Genomic DNA, 16,591 nt, shown 5'->3' with positions numbered 1-16,591 from the left:
CAAACAAACATATCTTTAAGGTTGGCCTCAACCATAAAATCTCAGTGTATGTTCAAAATGTTTGAAATTCCTTACAGTTTGAATTTTGCACATACATTTCAATTATATTTACCAAAAAATCACTTCATTTTGAAATATTTCTAATTATTATAGATCCATAGAGCACCTCCTCATTAGCACAAGAGAAGCATACAAGTCAGTACCATTATCAGTGTTTGTCATAACTTAATATTTTGCTATTTGGATAATTTGGTAATGTTGGCAGATCTGTAACAGTCTGTTTTACACAGGGAAATTTCACGTGAATATAAATTCGTGTGAATCTCACATGAATTTCACCTTAAACAAGATTATATGTGAAACTCACGTGAAATCAGTTCGTATGAGTTTCCTGTGTATCTCATGTGAAACTCACGTGAATTTCACGTGAAAATCACACGAATTTTAAAAATAAAGTAATTCAATTAACATCTAAATTTCAAATTTAATTAAAATCATCAAAAATTCAATTTTTTTTTTTTTTTGTAGAGTTCACTTGAAATTTACATGAAAATTTTCATGTGAGTTTCATGTTTAAGCTCGTTTGGGGTGAATCTCATGTGAACTTTTCACATGAGCAAATTTTGCCAGTGTAAACTTAATAAAAATATGGGGAATTTAGAGCTTGACCATATGTTTTTATGTATACACCTGTCTTTTATTAAAATTGTTATGCTGATATTGGAATCTCTTTTGTTTATTTGTGTCGTTGGGTTTCTGTCTCATTGACTTACACCCCTAATCTCATTTTGCTCATTAAAAACTACAAATATAAAATGTATGTGCTGGAACTATTGTCTCAGGCACATATTATAAAATTAAAACAACTGGAAGATTTGCAAGCCCCTTGATAAGGGCTATTCCATTATAATGTTTGTGGGAGGGTAGGAAGGGAAGTTTAATTATTGAATTGGGTCATGGGTCTTTTTTCAGTATGCATCTATTACCATTAAGCAAAATTATCTAAAAAATGGTTCTTGGTTGTAGGGATATTTTGAAAGTCCCTTCCTACCCTCCCACATACATTTTAATGGAATAGCCCTAAAACAAATATTGAAAATTATTTCTTTTTTCACTTACAAAGTTAACAATTTCAGAACCAAAAATGCAAAATAATTCCTTTTTTCACTTACAAAGTTAACAATTTCAGAATCAAAAATGCAAAATTATTCCTTTTTTCACTTGCAAAGTTAACAATTTCACAAAAAAAAATATTGCTAATGAAAAAGTTTCATTTTCATCATTATATATTTATATAAACAGGAATAATGTATTACTTTTTAAACAATCACCTTCATAAGCAAACTGTAAAAAACAAATGTTTGACCTTGAAATTATATTTGCATATTCTTTATCTATAATATTAATTTTTAGACAGGAAATGAAATAGGTAAAATTTGAAGGCCAAATATAGTGCTTCTAGACCATACTCCATTACCAAGTGATAATATATTTACTAAAACAAACCTCTGCTAATTTAAATGCTGCATATAAAGCTATTGTTTGACTTTTGTACCATAACATAGACCAGCCTGCTAGAAATCCTGCCACCATTCCATGCAAACTGTCATCTTTGTCTCGTAGCCATCGCAGTAAACAATTAACAGCCTGTATCAAGAAAAATTGTATAAATATTATTATGATTTTCATGCTTTATTTGATAAGCATATCCAAATCCATCGGGATAGAAATTAGCTTATAAAGTAATAAATGAGTGCAGAAAAAACTTTTTCTTCTTTTTTTTTTTAATAAAAGAAAACTCCTTGTATGGGTAAATTCTTAATACAATGATTTCTACATTTTTCATTTAACAGATGATGATGATGGGCGAGTTTAATGTTTTGACTTCCTATACAGGGCTGCAATGGTTGGCTTGGTGCCTTGAGGGCATTTGGTGACCTTTATTTTTCTTGGTAGATGCGGCTGTCAAATTTGGTCAGACAGGAGGCGGCCATTTACAGTTTCGGTTGTTTTGGTTTTTTTTCTATTTTGGTGCTGTTTAATTGCACTGCTCTGCACCACAGCTGTTCAACAGTGTTTGGTATCATAGATTTGCTATTTTCATGATGTTTTCGTTGAAGCACTGTAGTGTAGCAGTTTTTTTTATTTTGCAATTCTATTTCAACCCTTCTTTGGGATTTCATATGAAAATTATTACACTCATATGTGTCATCCATTCCCATAAAAGTAGCATATTAATAATCAAAAATTCTCTTTTTCTATGAGAAATACAGCTATGCGTAAAATATTCAAAATATAGGGAACAACTTTCAAAATTACATAAAGATAGGTGGACTCTCTTGAAAATAGGTTTGGAAACACAATATACCAATACCTTGTCCTAAAAGGTACTGTAAATTCAAAAGTTATGCTACATTTTTATTATTGCGAAAATTACTAGTGAGGGCTATTCCATTAAAATGTATGTGGGAGGGTAGGAAGGGACTTTCAAAATATCCCTTCAACCAAGAACCATTTTTTAGATAATTTTGCATAATGGTAATAGAAGCATACTGAAAAAAGACCTATGACCCACATTCAATAATTAAACTTCCCTTCCTACCCTCCCACATACATTTTAATGGAATAGCCCTGAATAAGTTTTGCAAAAATAAAAAAATTGCATTTAAATTGTGATACCAATATGTTTAGGCAGCATTTCCTAAAAACTATCAATTTAGTCCACATTTTTTCTCCTCTGTTCAACAATGGTAATAAGAGCATACAAAAATTTCAAAATTTCATGTAGTTAAATTTTTTTACATTTGTTTACCTTAAATTCAAAAAGTTTTTACATATTTTTATTATTGAGAAAATTGCGACAGAATACGTTTTGCAAAGATAAAACTTTGCATATCAAATAGTGATTGCATTATTTGTATGCGGCATTTCTTTAAATCGCTGTAATTCATCCCGTATTTTACTTTTCGGCTTACAATGACAAAAATAAGTGCATGCAAAAATAAAATATTGAATTTACAGAATTTCACAAATTTTTGACATTTGTTTAACTTACCCTAAATATTGCTACAAAACAACCAAGAAAAGCACCAAGGTTAAAGTTATCTTTATGTTTAATAGCTTGTAGTAAGGCACTTGGTCTCCTAACGATTTTAGTCAGCGACCCGAGGACTTTCACAACACCCTGAATTCCATACCCTATACAAAAATTTCGTAGTAAACCCTGAAAATATAAAATACATCTTTTAATTTGTAAATTTTAAAGAATTCATCATTATTGTTGCAGTTAGTAAAATGTTTTCTAAATGTTTTTAAATTGTCTGTGTATTTTACAATAAGCAAATTCTGTTCGATATTTTGTCGTTTATAGTTTATGATTTGTTGACAACTCTTCACCTCTGTCCTTCAATGCACAGAGGAAGTGTTTATAACATACTGTAAACCAACTAATTTTCCCGAACGATTTAATTGAATTTCGCGAGTAGGTAAATAACACATATATAAATCATCGCAAATACATAAAATCTATGTTTTCCGTTATGTATATAGATGAAGAAAATTAGAAAATTGCGAAAAATAAATCGCCTTCAAGTCGACTTGGGAGGGCTAAATACGAAATAAAGTATCCGCAAAAATAAGTTGGTTTACAGTACAACAAGGCTTCTCTGTAACTGTAAGATGAAGAACAGTCAGAAAAACAATGTTCCTTTCCTTTGATTTTCCCATGTGAATATATGGATCTAGTGTCATAACCAAATACACCATATCTGTTCTTTCTAGTTAATCTAGTTAATTTCACTGTGACAGGTTAATCAGGTAATATATTTTACTAACTTAAAATATTGATTGATTGATTGTTGGTGATTAACGCAACTTCAAGCACTATTGGTTATATCATGGCAGTCAGTTTTTATTGGTAGAGGAAGCCAGAGTGCCCCGAGAGAACCATGACCTTCATCAGGAAAACTGACAATCCTAGGCAATCAAGATTAGAGTCGAAAGCACCTGCTACATGCAGGGTTTGAACTCACAACCTTAGTGTTGACAAGCTAGTGATAATGAAGGTGAAACTACTTAGATCACTCCACCACCGAGGCCTCTCAGGAATAATACCCCTTTGTAAATATCTCTCACCAAAATAGTATTTTATCTGGATTATGATAATAATTAATTGTGTTTGATGAACAGTGTCAAATAGTACATGCATAAAATGCATAACATTTCACAGCGGCATAACATGTTACTTTAATTATTCTCCCCTTAGTTTATTTATTTTGTATTTACATTGTATCATAGATCAAATTTATTTGTTCAGTGTATGTTCACTGGTGTTAATATGTCTTTTGGTTGAGTTAAGCCATTTCTATTAATATTCTATAGTGTGTCTTTCTATGTTGTGATGTTATACTATTGTTTCAGATAAGGGTGAAGGTTTGGTACCATTAAAATGTTTAAACCCGCTGCAATTGTTTGCACCTGTCCTAAGTCAGGAATTTGATGTTCAGTAGTTGTCATTTGTTGATGTGGTTCATAAGTGTTTCTCGTTTCCCGCTTTCTATCTAGATTAGACCGTTGGTTTTCCTGTTTGAATGGTTTTACACTAGTCATTTTTGGGGCCCTTTATAGCTTGCTGTTAGGTGTGAGCCAAGGCTCCTTGTTGAAGACCGTACTTTGAACTATAATGGTTTACTTTTATAATTTTTGACTTGGATGGAGAGTTGTCTCATTGGCACTCATATATAAAAGAATGAGAAAATGTTTGCTTTATGAATATAAACCATGCTTTGTACTAGACTGATACGCTAAGCCGGATTTTTAACATGCTAATTCACAATGTAAGTCTGTATGAAACATATAAGATTCCACCACTTCAACAAGTGTGTTATGATATTTCTCCACTCAAGACAGTTAAATTTTAATGTTTAAAGCGTGTGGCTTGCAGAGCGTTTTAAATAATTAAAATTTAACTGTTGAGAGTGGAGAAAAATCGTAATACACGAGTTATAGTGGTGTAATCTGTTTCTCTAATGATTTTTATCCTTTCTTTGCAAAGATTTGCAGAAAGTTGTGTTATTTATATGTGACGTCATCAGGCATGGTCGCCTTTTTTCATGACGTCACAATAGGAAATTCAGAAGAAACCAAGAAAATTAGACGTCATAATTAAATTTCGACCAATCATTTGCCGAGAACTGTTATTTCACTGGTGAGGAGAACAATTTTTTCACAATCGGTTGGGAAATGTGAAAATAGTGAAAAAATTAGAGAAAAATATGTTAAACCTAAATAAACAGACCTTTAGTGTATAATAAATACAGCTATTTTTATGTTGACACAGTCTATGTTTACGTTGATCTTTCAACCATCTGACTACAGTCTGTATTGATTTGTTCTGTTTAATTTGATGCTGGAAACCATTATGTCTGACAGGAACTGGTTCCTGTTTTTCTGTTTCCTCTGATAATGCTGTGGATGGTAACTCCTCTATTCCTATAAGCTTACTAATGTAAAATAGTAAAGTAATTATAATTCTAAAACTTGCCATGGTTACCAGTAGATTGATTGGGAGCTGTACTATAAATTCAGATATTATTTGCAATTTTTTACCAAAGGACTAAAATGTGAGTTTAATTATTGAGACTTGGGGAAAATCTGCAGATATATGCATCTGATATCAAAATTCGAGTTCTTACTACATGTATTGCGACACTCACCCAGTCATATTCACATTAATAAATAAATGTGGAATGTGTCCATGGGACACAGATGATGCCCCCGCCTGCATTTCATATAAAAATATAAAGGGACATAACTGAAGAACGGTACAAGTGACGCTACCCAAATCTGTACTTGATCTGAGTTTTGTGGTAATAAGCATAAAAGTGTAAAAGTTTCATAACATTTGGTTGAGGCAAACTAAAGTTAGAGAACGGAAACCAACTTTGGGACTTTGGGACGTACGGACCAATTTTCGTCGTTTAGTAACATTGTATAATAGTGGATATTTTGTTTCATAGTTTTGTAAAAGTTTGCTTACAAACCTATAGTAAATGAATCCGCAGTAAATGGTTTTAATAGAATTTTGGAAGTCTCTGTTTAATTTATTCAAACTTAGTATAGATTCTGGGCAATTCAGATTGATGATTCCATTGTTGCTTGATAAATATTTCATGCATATTCAGAACAAGGACAATTTCAGAGCTTGACATATCTCATAGACACTTGTTTGTTGTTGTTGAAGATTGAATGTTGAGTTCTAGATGTCTTTGCCTCATCAATATACTTAAATTCTCCTTTCATTCAACAGTGTTCTCCCTAGGACCTTAATGCACCATGGCACCATGGTGCTATATTTTTACCATGGTGCTATATGATTACCATGGTGCTATATTTTTACCATGGTGCTATATTTACACCATGGTGATATATATTTTTCACCACAGTGCTATCTAAATAGATTTTATAATTGAATGTATCATAAATGTGGTTTTTATAGTTTTGGGGAAACATTGCTAATTTGGAATTCCATGGTGCTATTTGAAAATACTGGGGTGAATACTGTTCAATATGTTTAAAATACAGATCCTGTGTCCAAGCAATGCTTATAAGGATCTTAAATGCTCCGTTTTACTTTACATCTGCCAATGAAATTTCAGCATTCAAATTTTTGAAGGTGCGTTTTAATCAGACAAAACCTGAGGATCCTGAAAGGTCTTTAACACAGACTGTGTATTTCTATGTTGTGATGTTACACTATTGTTTCAGATAAGGGTGAAAGTTTGGTACCATTAAAACGTTTAAACTCGCTGCAATTGTTTGTACCTGTCCTAAGTCTGGAATCTGATGTTCAGTAGTTGTCGTTTGTTGATGTGGTTCATAAGTGTTTCTCGTTTTTTATAAAGATTAGACCGTTGGTTTTCCCGTTTGAATAGTTTTACACTAGTAATTTTTGGGGCCCTTTATAGCTTGTTGTTCGGTGTGAGCAAAGGCTCTGTGTTGAAGACTGTACTTTGACCTACAATGGTTTACTTTTATAAATTTTGACTTGGATGGAGAGTTGTCTCGTTGGCACTCATACCACATCTTCTTATATCTATGTATATGTTTCATAATATATGAATCATTAATTGCTTTTCTATTTTTTGTAGGTGTGCATGAGATTATTTGAATCGTAAACATTGATATACATATATATATATAAAATGTTTGTTCAAACTATTTGCTCTTTGTACTGTATTGATTTTGTTATTGTCTATAATATTGTCTGATATTGTACTATGCTCCTTGTGAGCCCATCCAAATGGAAAATCAACATCTTCTTCTAATGTGAGGTATAGATGTGGTTAAAAATTCATTCTAACAGTCCCATCAGTCTGGATTGTTCATTTCAAACTTTTTTATTTTCATTGTAACGACTTCCTTAGTAACAAATTGTTATTTTAAATCTTATTCAGGGAATATGGGTTTTTGTTTGGTTGATTGTTTGTTTTTTTATTTAATTTGTTGCCTGTTTAATTTTATAAACACATTTGTCAGGCAATCTTTTTTTTATACATACAAATATTTGAACTGTATATTTGTTCCAATCAATAATCACTATAAAAATAATATTAGAGTTACCTCCCTTATGCCACTAACCTGAATGTTGACAGGATTGATTTAGGAAGACTGTTTTTCCTGTAAATAAAGAAAAGACATTATAACATTAGTCTGAAGACCCTCATCACATCACTGTATCTCCTTTCTAAGACTTTTTTTAAATTCTATATCAAGACTGAATGTGTAGACTGTGCAGGAATTCGCATCATAATGAAATGTTTCCATGCATTTAAATCAGTGCAGCCCCTTTGAACAGAAAATGGGCAAGAATGTTCATGAACCAGTGCAGTAAATGATGAATTACTCCTCAATTGAACAGAAAGTTTTCATGAACTCTTTGTTCACAAAAATTCATGAACACAAAAAAAATGTCCTAACATCAGCTCCCGCAGTCTGCTCATGTACTTAGGTAAATATTTCTGAACTTTCTATATTGTAACAAGATAAAAACTGAAAATCCATTTCAAAATGCCAGTTTAATTAACTTAATAAATCTATCTGTAACAAAGATATGGACATTTGAAAATATATAAAATGAAATGTAGAAATTTGACTTCGTACTTAATATATAAGAAACAAACCATTCATTTTCAACTTTGTGTAAAGCATTAACATCATAGTATTATAGTGTGTGAAAATTTCCATAGACATGTACAGATAGTAAATACTTCGAAAAGTAGAAATGAGTTTGCCATTTTAAATGTATATTGAGATATTCATATTAAAGGCAATCATTTACATTATGTCTTTTTTTTGTAATTCACAAAATAAAGTGTCAAATTCACTAAAAATAACTGAGAGCGGAAATTTTTTGAGAAAGAATTTTAATTTTAGGACCTACTAACAATTAAAGGATGAAAAATTTTTACAAAAGTTTGCACATTTGTTTATTTCATCTTTTCCTGAGAATTGTGGATACATTTATTTTCATGGATACCAATTTTAGTGTTGTTTTTTTTTAAATCTGCATACAATCTTATGAAAAGTGTGGACTTCTTCGAACATCAAAATTTGTTTATCTCTACCCATGTAATCCTCGAAATTTGGTAATCCCACAAATAATAATAATATCACAGTAGGCCAATAAATAGTCTGTAACAATATCATATTTGTATTTCGTTCATTGTTTTTTTCATAAATCAGGCCATTTAAGTTTTCTCTTTTGAATTGTTTTACATTTGTCATTTCAGGGCCTTTAAAAGCTGATTATGCGGTATCGGTTTTGCTCATTGTTGAAGGTTGTACAATGACCTATAGTTGATAATTTCTTTGTCATTCGGTCTCTTGTGGAAAGTTGTCTCATTGGCAATCATACCACATCTTCTAATTTTTATATCTAAATCTTGATGAAATTTGCATCATCAGCTGTTTTTTTACTACTAAACATGTTACATCATTGTAGGTATCATTGTGACACATCAGCAACGGTGAGCTACTATTGACATTTCTTAATGTATATTACACATTATCAATCTGTAAGTTATATAATAATGTGTTTAGTTCACAGTACATTAAGTTTAATTTTCTTGTCTAATATCTTTTTTTTATTATTATTAAAAATCAGATCTTTTATTTTTTTTTTTTCCTTATTCAATTTTTTTTTTTTGGAGGGGGCTTGATTATTTTAATGAAAGTATCTTCATAATCAAGATAATTAAGAAATTATTATAATGTGTTTAATTTTCTTGTCAAATATTGGTTTATTTTTTTTATAAAAATTAGAATTTTTTTTTAATTTTTTTTTTTGAGAGGGGGGCTATATTATTTTAATGAAAGTATCTTCATAATCAAGATATTAGTACTTTGAGTAACATTTAGATTTTTGTCCATTCATATGTTTCAGTACTAACCAGAAAATCAGAATAATAGACTTATTTTTTAGGCAGTCAGCATTTTACTTTTACACTGGCAGCAGCAATCATAGGGAGACATAAGTTCAATCAAACCCATTAAAAATTTGCATTTTTATCAAGTTCTCCAAATCATATTTAACCCAGTTTTTAAAGCATAAATAAAGCTTTTTCTACAAAATAAAAGGCATAAAAATATGTCCACTTGTCAAATTATAAGATTCCAGAACTTCAGTTTAGAGTGCATACAGGTTACAAATATCTATTCTTACAACAGAGATTTTTTATAATGCAAGGTAACCTCCCATTATGTCAAAATTAGATAAATCAATTTATTTTAAGGGGAGATAATTCTAATTGTCAATCTTTGACAAGAGCAGATAATTGAAGCATCTTAGACTCTGGCACTTGATCAATTAAATGTAGAAGTCAGTAAATCAGCCTGATTACTTATCACAGAATACTTCAGTATGTAATGCCAAATTATCTGTAGAAATCTATCATAAGTGGGGAGGAATGTAGAAAAGATGGATGATCAACAGAAGAAAGATCAGAATCTCTTAACAGAGGGAAGAATGAAGGCAAAAACACCATCTTCTGGATGGACTGCTTGCCAGCGAAAAGAATCTAGGTCTAAAGAAAGATAACAGACAACTTTTTAGGAGGACATGCAAATGATAAGGAGTCAGTGAAATAAGTAGGACCTGCCGTTGGATCAGTAATTGGACATTAGTAGGGAGTTGCTGCTGGATCAGTAATGGAACATTAGAAGGAGCTGCTGCTGGATCAGTTATTGGACATAAGAAGGAGCTGCGTCTGGATCAGTTATTGGACATTAGAAGGAGCTGCTGCTGGATCAGTTATTTGACATAAGAAGGAGCTGCTGCTGGATCAGTTATTGGACATTAGAAGGAGCTGCTGCTGGATCAGTTATTGGACATTAGTAGGAGCTGCTGCTGGATCAGTTATTGGACATTAGTAGGAGCTGCTGCTGGATCAGTTATTGGACATTAGTAGGAGCTGCTGCTGGATCAGTTATTGGACATTAGAAGGAGCTGCTGCTGGATCAGTTATTGGACATAAGTAGGAGCTGCTGCTGGATCAGTTATTGGACATAAGAAGGAGCTGCTGCTGGATCAGTTATTGGACATAAGAAGGAGCTGCTGCTGGATCAGTTATTGGACATTAGAAGGAGCTGCTGCTGGATCAGTTATTGGACATTAGAAGGAGCTGCTGCTGGATCAGTTATTGGACATTAGTAGGAGCTGCTGCTGGATCAGTTATTGGACATTAGTAGGAGCTGCAGCTGGATCAGTTATTTGACATTAGAAGGAGCTGCTGCTGGATCAGTTATTGGACATTAGTAGGAGCTGCTGCTGGATTAGTTATTGGACATAAGAAGGAGCTGCTGCTGGATCAGTTATTGGACATAAGTAGGAGCTGCTGCTGGATCAGTTATTGGACATAAGAAGGAGCTGCTGCTGGATCAGTTATTGGACATAAGAAGGAGCTGCTGCTGGATCAGTTATTGGACATTAGAAGGAGCTGCTGCTGGATCAGTTATTGGACATAAGAAGGAGCTGCTGCTGGATCAGTTATTGGACATAAGAAGGAGCTGCTGCTGGATCAGTTATTGGACATTAGAAGGAGCTGCTGCTGGATCATTTATTGGACAGTAGAAGGAGCTGCTGCTGGATCAGTTATTGGACATTAGTAGGAGCTGCTGCTGGATCAGTTATTGGACATTAGTAGGAGCTGCAGCTGGATCAGTTATTTGACATTAGTAGGAGCTGCTGCTGGATCAGTTATTGGACATTAGTAGGAGCTGCTGCTGGATCAGTTATTTGACATAAGAAGGAGCTGCTGCTGGATCAGTTATTGGACATTAGTAGGAGCTGCTGCTGGATCAGTTATTGGACATTAGTAGGAGCCTATGAAAATGAATAGAAATAAAAATAAGGAGATGTGGTATAATAGCAAGTGAGACAACTTTCCATCAGATGCCATTGTACAGCCTTCAACAATGAGCAGAACCCATACAGCACAGGAACTTAGCAAAATGCAAGCTATTAAAGACCCCAAAATTATACACTGTGATACTTTGGTGGAATCATTACAAAAGGAAGTACATTTTCCTGACTAACTATTCCTATCTAAAGGTAATAGTTTAATGTACCAGAATCCCGAGTAACAAAAAATTAAACATAAGTCTTAATGAACAGTATGCATACTCTATGACTTAGTACTAAGTGATATACGTATCACTTAATTTGGTGAAATTAGTATGCATATATATGCAATTAGAAATAGAAGTCTTCAACCGAAAGTAGGTCACTGTGACCTACTAACTGAATACTTAATTGAAAATGATTAAACTATGTCAAAATTCAGTTATCTATAGTGTTGGAAAGATGAATATATTTTAAGAATTTTTTTCTTAAACATGGTAAAATCTTAACAACACAGGGCTACCATCAATTATTTTGTTTCTAGCTTTTGTTAAACTACTGTTATAACAATGTACTTATGTACTAGCAAATCATAATAACTTTTATTCCAAAAGACACATACTACACATTTATATGATCATGTTAACTGTTTGCTATCACAAAGCTCTGACATTCTGTAGTCTTGTTCCCTGTCTGATCATGTGACAGAATTACTGTTACCAGCTCTTTTTTTATAGGATTCCTTATCTAAACACATCTACAGTACAAGGAGAAATACAACTTAACAATGTATGTATTTCATGTACTTGTCAGTTTTTTTGGGGGTTGGAAAGATTTCTGATAAAAAAAACATGGTCCTGACCTGTGAGTACACATAGGTCTTTTATGAGGCAAGTTATAAAAATCAGTTAACTTAAGTGTTTTTCCTGTAATGATTTTTATTATATGTTCTCTAATATACCTTTTGATAGTGAATGAGATTAGAATGTAATTAGAGGATTGAGGGTTGAGATAAAAAAAAAATCAGCAAAATAACAGTTCTGTAATTTTTTCAAATTGTACCATGCTAAAAATATTGGAGAGCATATTACAGACCATAGCTACCACCATATACCATTCTTATACCAAAAAGGTTAACAATAACAAATAATACATATCGACAATTACTGTTCATTCAGAAATTTTTGTGCTGGCACTTATCAATCCATTTTTTTAACACTGGATGACAAATAAGAGATTAATTATTGCGTTTTTACTGGGACAATACCTGTCAATTGACCCATATCCTGCGTGTGCGACTCAAGATTTTCACCCCTCACCTGGGATTTTTTAAATAACCCGGGAATTCAAATATTGACCAGTTTTCACCCGGATTCTTGAGCCTACAGACTGATTTCATAAGTGATTTTTCTTTAAAATACTGGCAAATTCGTAATTCTTCCTGGACAAGAAGTTCAACTAGCTGTGTAAACTCAAATTAAGTGACCCATTTCAGTGCATGGCTTCACTTGACAGCTTTGGTGTCAAACACACTGCTTATTTAAACACCAATAACCTTAGCTTTAGGTCACAAATAATTTGTGTTATTTCAAAGCTGTTTCACAAAAAATTTGAGTTACTTCCCCTTTTTTGTCACCTTTCACAATATACTCCTGAAATTTATGTTTATTTTTGTAAAAAGATGAAATCTAAAACAAATTGAATGCAAATACATATTATACCAGGGATTATTATACTAACAAGAAGTACAATAGTCCCAGCATTTTAGGAAATGCTCCATACAAATAATGCTTTCCAAATTAATAATGCAAGTTTATATTTTGGGAACCTATCCTGTTGCAAATTTCAGAGCAATAGTTTCAAAATTACAGTGCACATAAGTAATTTGTATGTAATTTGTATGTAGTAATTTGCTATTTGAAAATTTCACTGCCAGCTTGAATATGCTTGGTGACCTGCTCATCATTTTGAGCAGACGACAGTTTTTCCAATGTGGCCTTATTGCACAATTCCTTTTTTCTAGAAAGGGATAACATTAGAGGTTGCTAGTGTAGTTATTCCAAAAAGAAAAGAAGGGATATGTGAGGCTCCAGTAAGGTACCACACTAATGTCATATAGTCATGTTTAAAAATGGCCTCAGGTCACCAGATCACTCTAAAGCAAGTTATGCAGTTCTTAATCTAAAGTCAAAGTGAAGCCCTCAACACAGCTTAGTTCACACCAGTTTAAGCATTATTCTTTGGTAGATTTTGATCACATCTGTTTTACAATTTTGAAGAAAGTATTACCACAAAAATTTGAATATTCTACAATGAGGGGCGTAAAGGGGGGTATCTGCACGGAAGAACGCGAAATAAAATTGCCATTTCACGATGAACTAACAATTACAAATTTCTTGCACGTTGATCTTTTTACCAATTTCACGAAACACGATGAAAAACGAACCTTTTTCATGGCTGCATGTGAAATAAAAATGGCAAAACACGTTGCACGAAAATAACCCTTTACCACCCTCTACAATACTTGTAGACAAATATGTGTCATTTATGTACTAATAAATATATACATACTTATCTATAAAATCATATTATTGAAAAGGGTACTTAACTAAGCATTCTCATTTGAATTGTGTTACATTTTGTCAAGTCATAACCTGTTATAACTGGCTAAACAGTATGTGGGATTTACTCATTGTTGAGGACAGTACAATTACCCATAGTTGCTTACATCCATATTAAATTGGTTGCTGGGTTGAAAAGTTATCTCATTGGAAATCTTACTACATCTTTTTATTTTCTATCTCCAAGATCTAACCTTTTTGCACTGATATGGCATAAAGCAAACACAAATCTTATTTCTATATTATCTTCAACAAGCCAAAGTCATATATATCGTTGCATATCTTATCTGGTAAGACTTTTGCATTTTTTACATATTTCTATCTCTTCTCTATTTATGAATCCTTTTAGTACAATTACATTTTTCATAACCTTATTTAAATGTCGTTTACAACTTAAGCATATTAATTCCCATATTTCAGAGAAATAACTGACTTGATCCCTCTCTCTCTCTGTGTGGGTGAAATATGTTATATAAAGCCAAGTGCATTAATAAAATGACATTTATGGGATTGCACTGAAATCTTTAGTCTTTCTGACCTTGTCTGACCAAAAAAACAAGTTCATATGACATAATTAATAATACAAACATTAGTATTTGACAGTACCTATATCTGTTACAACGGTAGTTACAATTACATGTTAGTACTAAGTTATTTACAACTGACGCCAGCTTTATGGCAACTGTCACAGATTATATATACTTATGTTAAAAGTCAACAGCATTTAGTACAATGACTGAATACCTTATTTTTACAAAGGATGACTTTCCTGGCTTTTTTTCTTTAGAGACAGCAACCTAACTAAACACAATATCATTGAAAACATAAGGTTCCCTTTTTCTTAGGAATAATAGGGGACTTCATGTCCTGAAATTTTAATAATTACTAAATACAATGTATATCTAATAATAGTCATTACTAAAAACAATGTTTTGGACTTTTATAAGTAAAAGTTTTCAAAAAATGAAAATATATCTTTTAAGGCTTGATGACAGAATTTTGACTGTTAGGTCATTAAAAGTGACATTATATTAAATATCTATTAGAATTTTGGCCATTAAAGGCAAAATCGGGGTACATTTTGGCTATAAATTACCAAGAGGACATCAGGTCAAACGTAAGAGTAATATAGAGGTAACAGTATATATTATTTTATTTACTCCATGCCAATAATACAATCTTAATATTTGGTTTATAGGGTTTATTCTGATTATTCTATTTGCTTCTAACACTTTTTTTCATGCATTGTTTATTTGTTTTGAAAATGTATTTATGATATTCGACATATGATATTGACAGTCCATTGGCTTTTGAAACTAATAGTATACTTAGCCAACCACTTTTCTTTGCAAGAGTTATCTCCCTGAACAACTTTGTAACTGTAGAAGACAATGAAAAACAATAGTGGTCCAAATTGTTTGGTACATCTACAGATTATTGTATTCAACTAATCTAGTGACTTCTTGATAGAGTTATTTCCCTTTCTAAATTTGATTTATTTAAGACTTTAGCTCCTAAACTATAAGTGATCAGTCTTGATTTCATGTCCTTGGTTCACTACAAGGATATTGAGGTCAAGGTCACTGGTCAGGGTCATGATCTAGATTTTGACTTTTGCTTGCTATTGCTATTCATAAGAAACTGTTCTTCACTAGATGTAGCTTTAAACAATAAAGTTTATTTGATTAAGATCGTTCATCTCTAGGCTAGTCTGAACGATGCAACATCGCAATACCATTATACAGGCACAAATTTTTTGCGGTCATACAGAAATAAGGAGATGTGGTATTATTGCCAATACTTTAAGTCCCTTTTATTCACACAGGTCATGTGATTACATCAGAAATATATGCAGTGTTGTGATTTTCACCTAAAGGTAGGGTTTAAACAGAGTTAGGGGAAACCATAAGAGTGTGGTCAAAGTTTTCAGCAGAAGTCCATTTCAATAATACTATTGGCTTAATTTTCCGGAGTTATATACTAGGCAGGTTTGTATAAAAAAATGTCATGTGACAACTTTTTCCACCTCCACGTTGAAACAACAACTATCTCAGAACTCATGCAGTCAAATAACTATCCTCCAGAGTCCATGTAACGAGCTTAAGTTTATTCTTAATCTTAAGTTATGCACACAATAATGAACACCCTAAAAAATTCAACATGATAAAACTTTAAATGAAGTGATTTAATTGAATATCAAATTATTCTTTACAAGCTGATGTACTAAGTCAAGCAAAGTATTTGTAAACAGCTGTGACAGGAAATATATAACAATAGATGATATAATTAGAGATGTGATCTATTTTACTGTCATGTGACATCTGGTTTTACTTCTTGATGTCTTCACAGCCTACAGATATATGTGATTATATAGGACAAGTATCATTTAGACAATCCTTGGTCAGGACATACAATTTTTGTTATAATAAAAAAAAAAAAAATATTTTCTTACGATTCAGACATATGTTTTGGCTTTAAAAAAAGATTCCATCAAGTTTTTTTAATTTTGTATTGAATTTGTGTATATATATTATTACCATTATATTAATTTTTGGTTCTGACTCTGGAAACA

At 32.1% G+C, this 16,591-nt stretch overlaps 1 protein-coding gene across 2 annotated transcripts in view; it reads right to left on the bottom strand.

Moving 5' to 3' along the window:
- Window positions 1-16,591, bottom strand: part of LOC127726699 (transmembrane protein 135-like) — a 113,770-nt gene that overhangs the window by 5,244 nt on the left and 91,935 nt on the right. For both annotated transcript variants that reach the window (XM_052234152.1, XM_052234150.1), the window contains exons 7-10: window positions 7,639-7,677; window positions 5,297-5,501; window positions 3,056-3,223; window positions 1,507-1,647 (exon numbers count right to left, since the gene is read on the bottom strand). In XM_052234152.1, the coding sequence (XP_052090112.1) occupies window positions 1,507-1,647; window positions 3,056-3,223; window positions 5,297-5,501; window positions 7,639-7,677 (553 nt within the window). The remainder of the gene's footprint in view (window positions 1-1,506; window positions 1,648-3,055; window positions 3,224-5,296; window positions 5,502-7,638; window positions 7,678-16,591) is intronic.

This window comes from Mytilus californianus, unplaced genomic scaffold (assembly GCF_021869535.1).
Source record: "Mytilus californianus isolate M0D057914Y unplaced genomic scaffold, xbMytCali1.0.p SCAF_18, whole genome shotgun sequence".
In the NCBI taxonomy this organism is placed as follows: Eukaryota; Metazoa; Mollusca; class Bivalvia; order Mytilida; family Mytilidae; genus Mytilus; species Mytilus californianus.
Note: the sequence above shows the minus strand (reverse complement) of the source record. Positions and strands in the feature narration are given on the sequence as shown.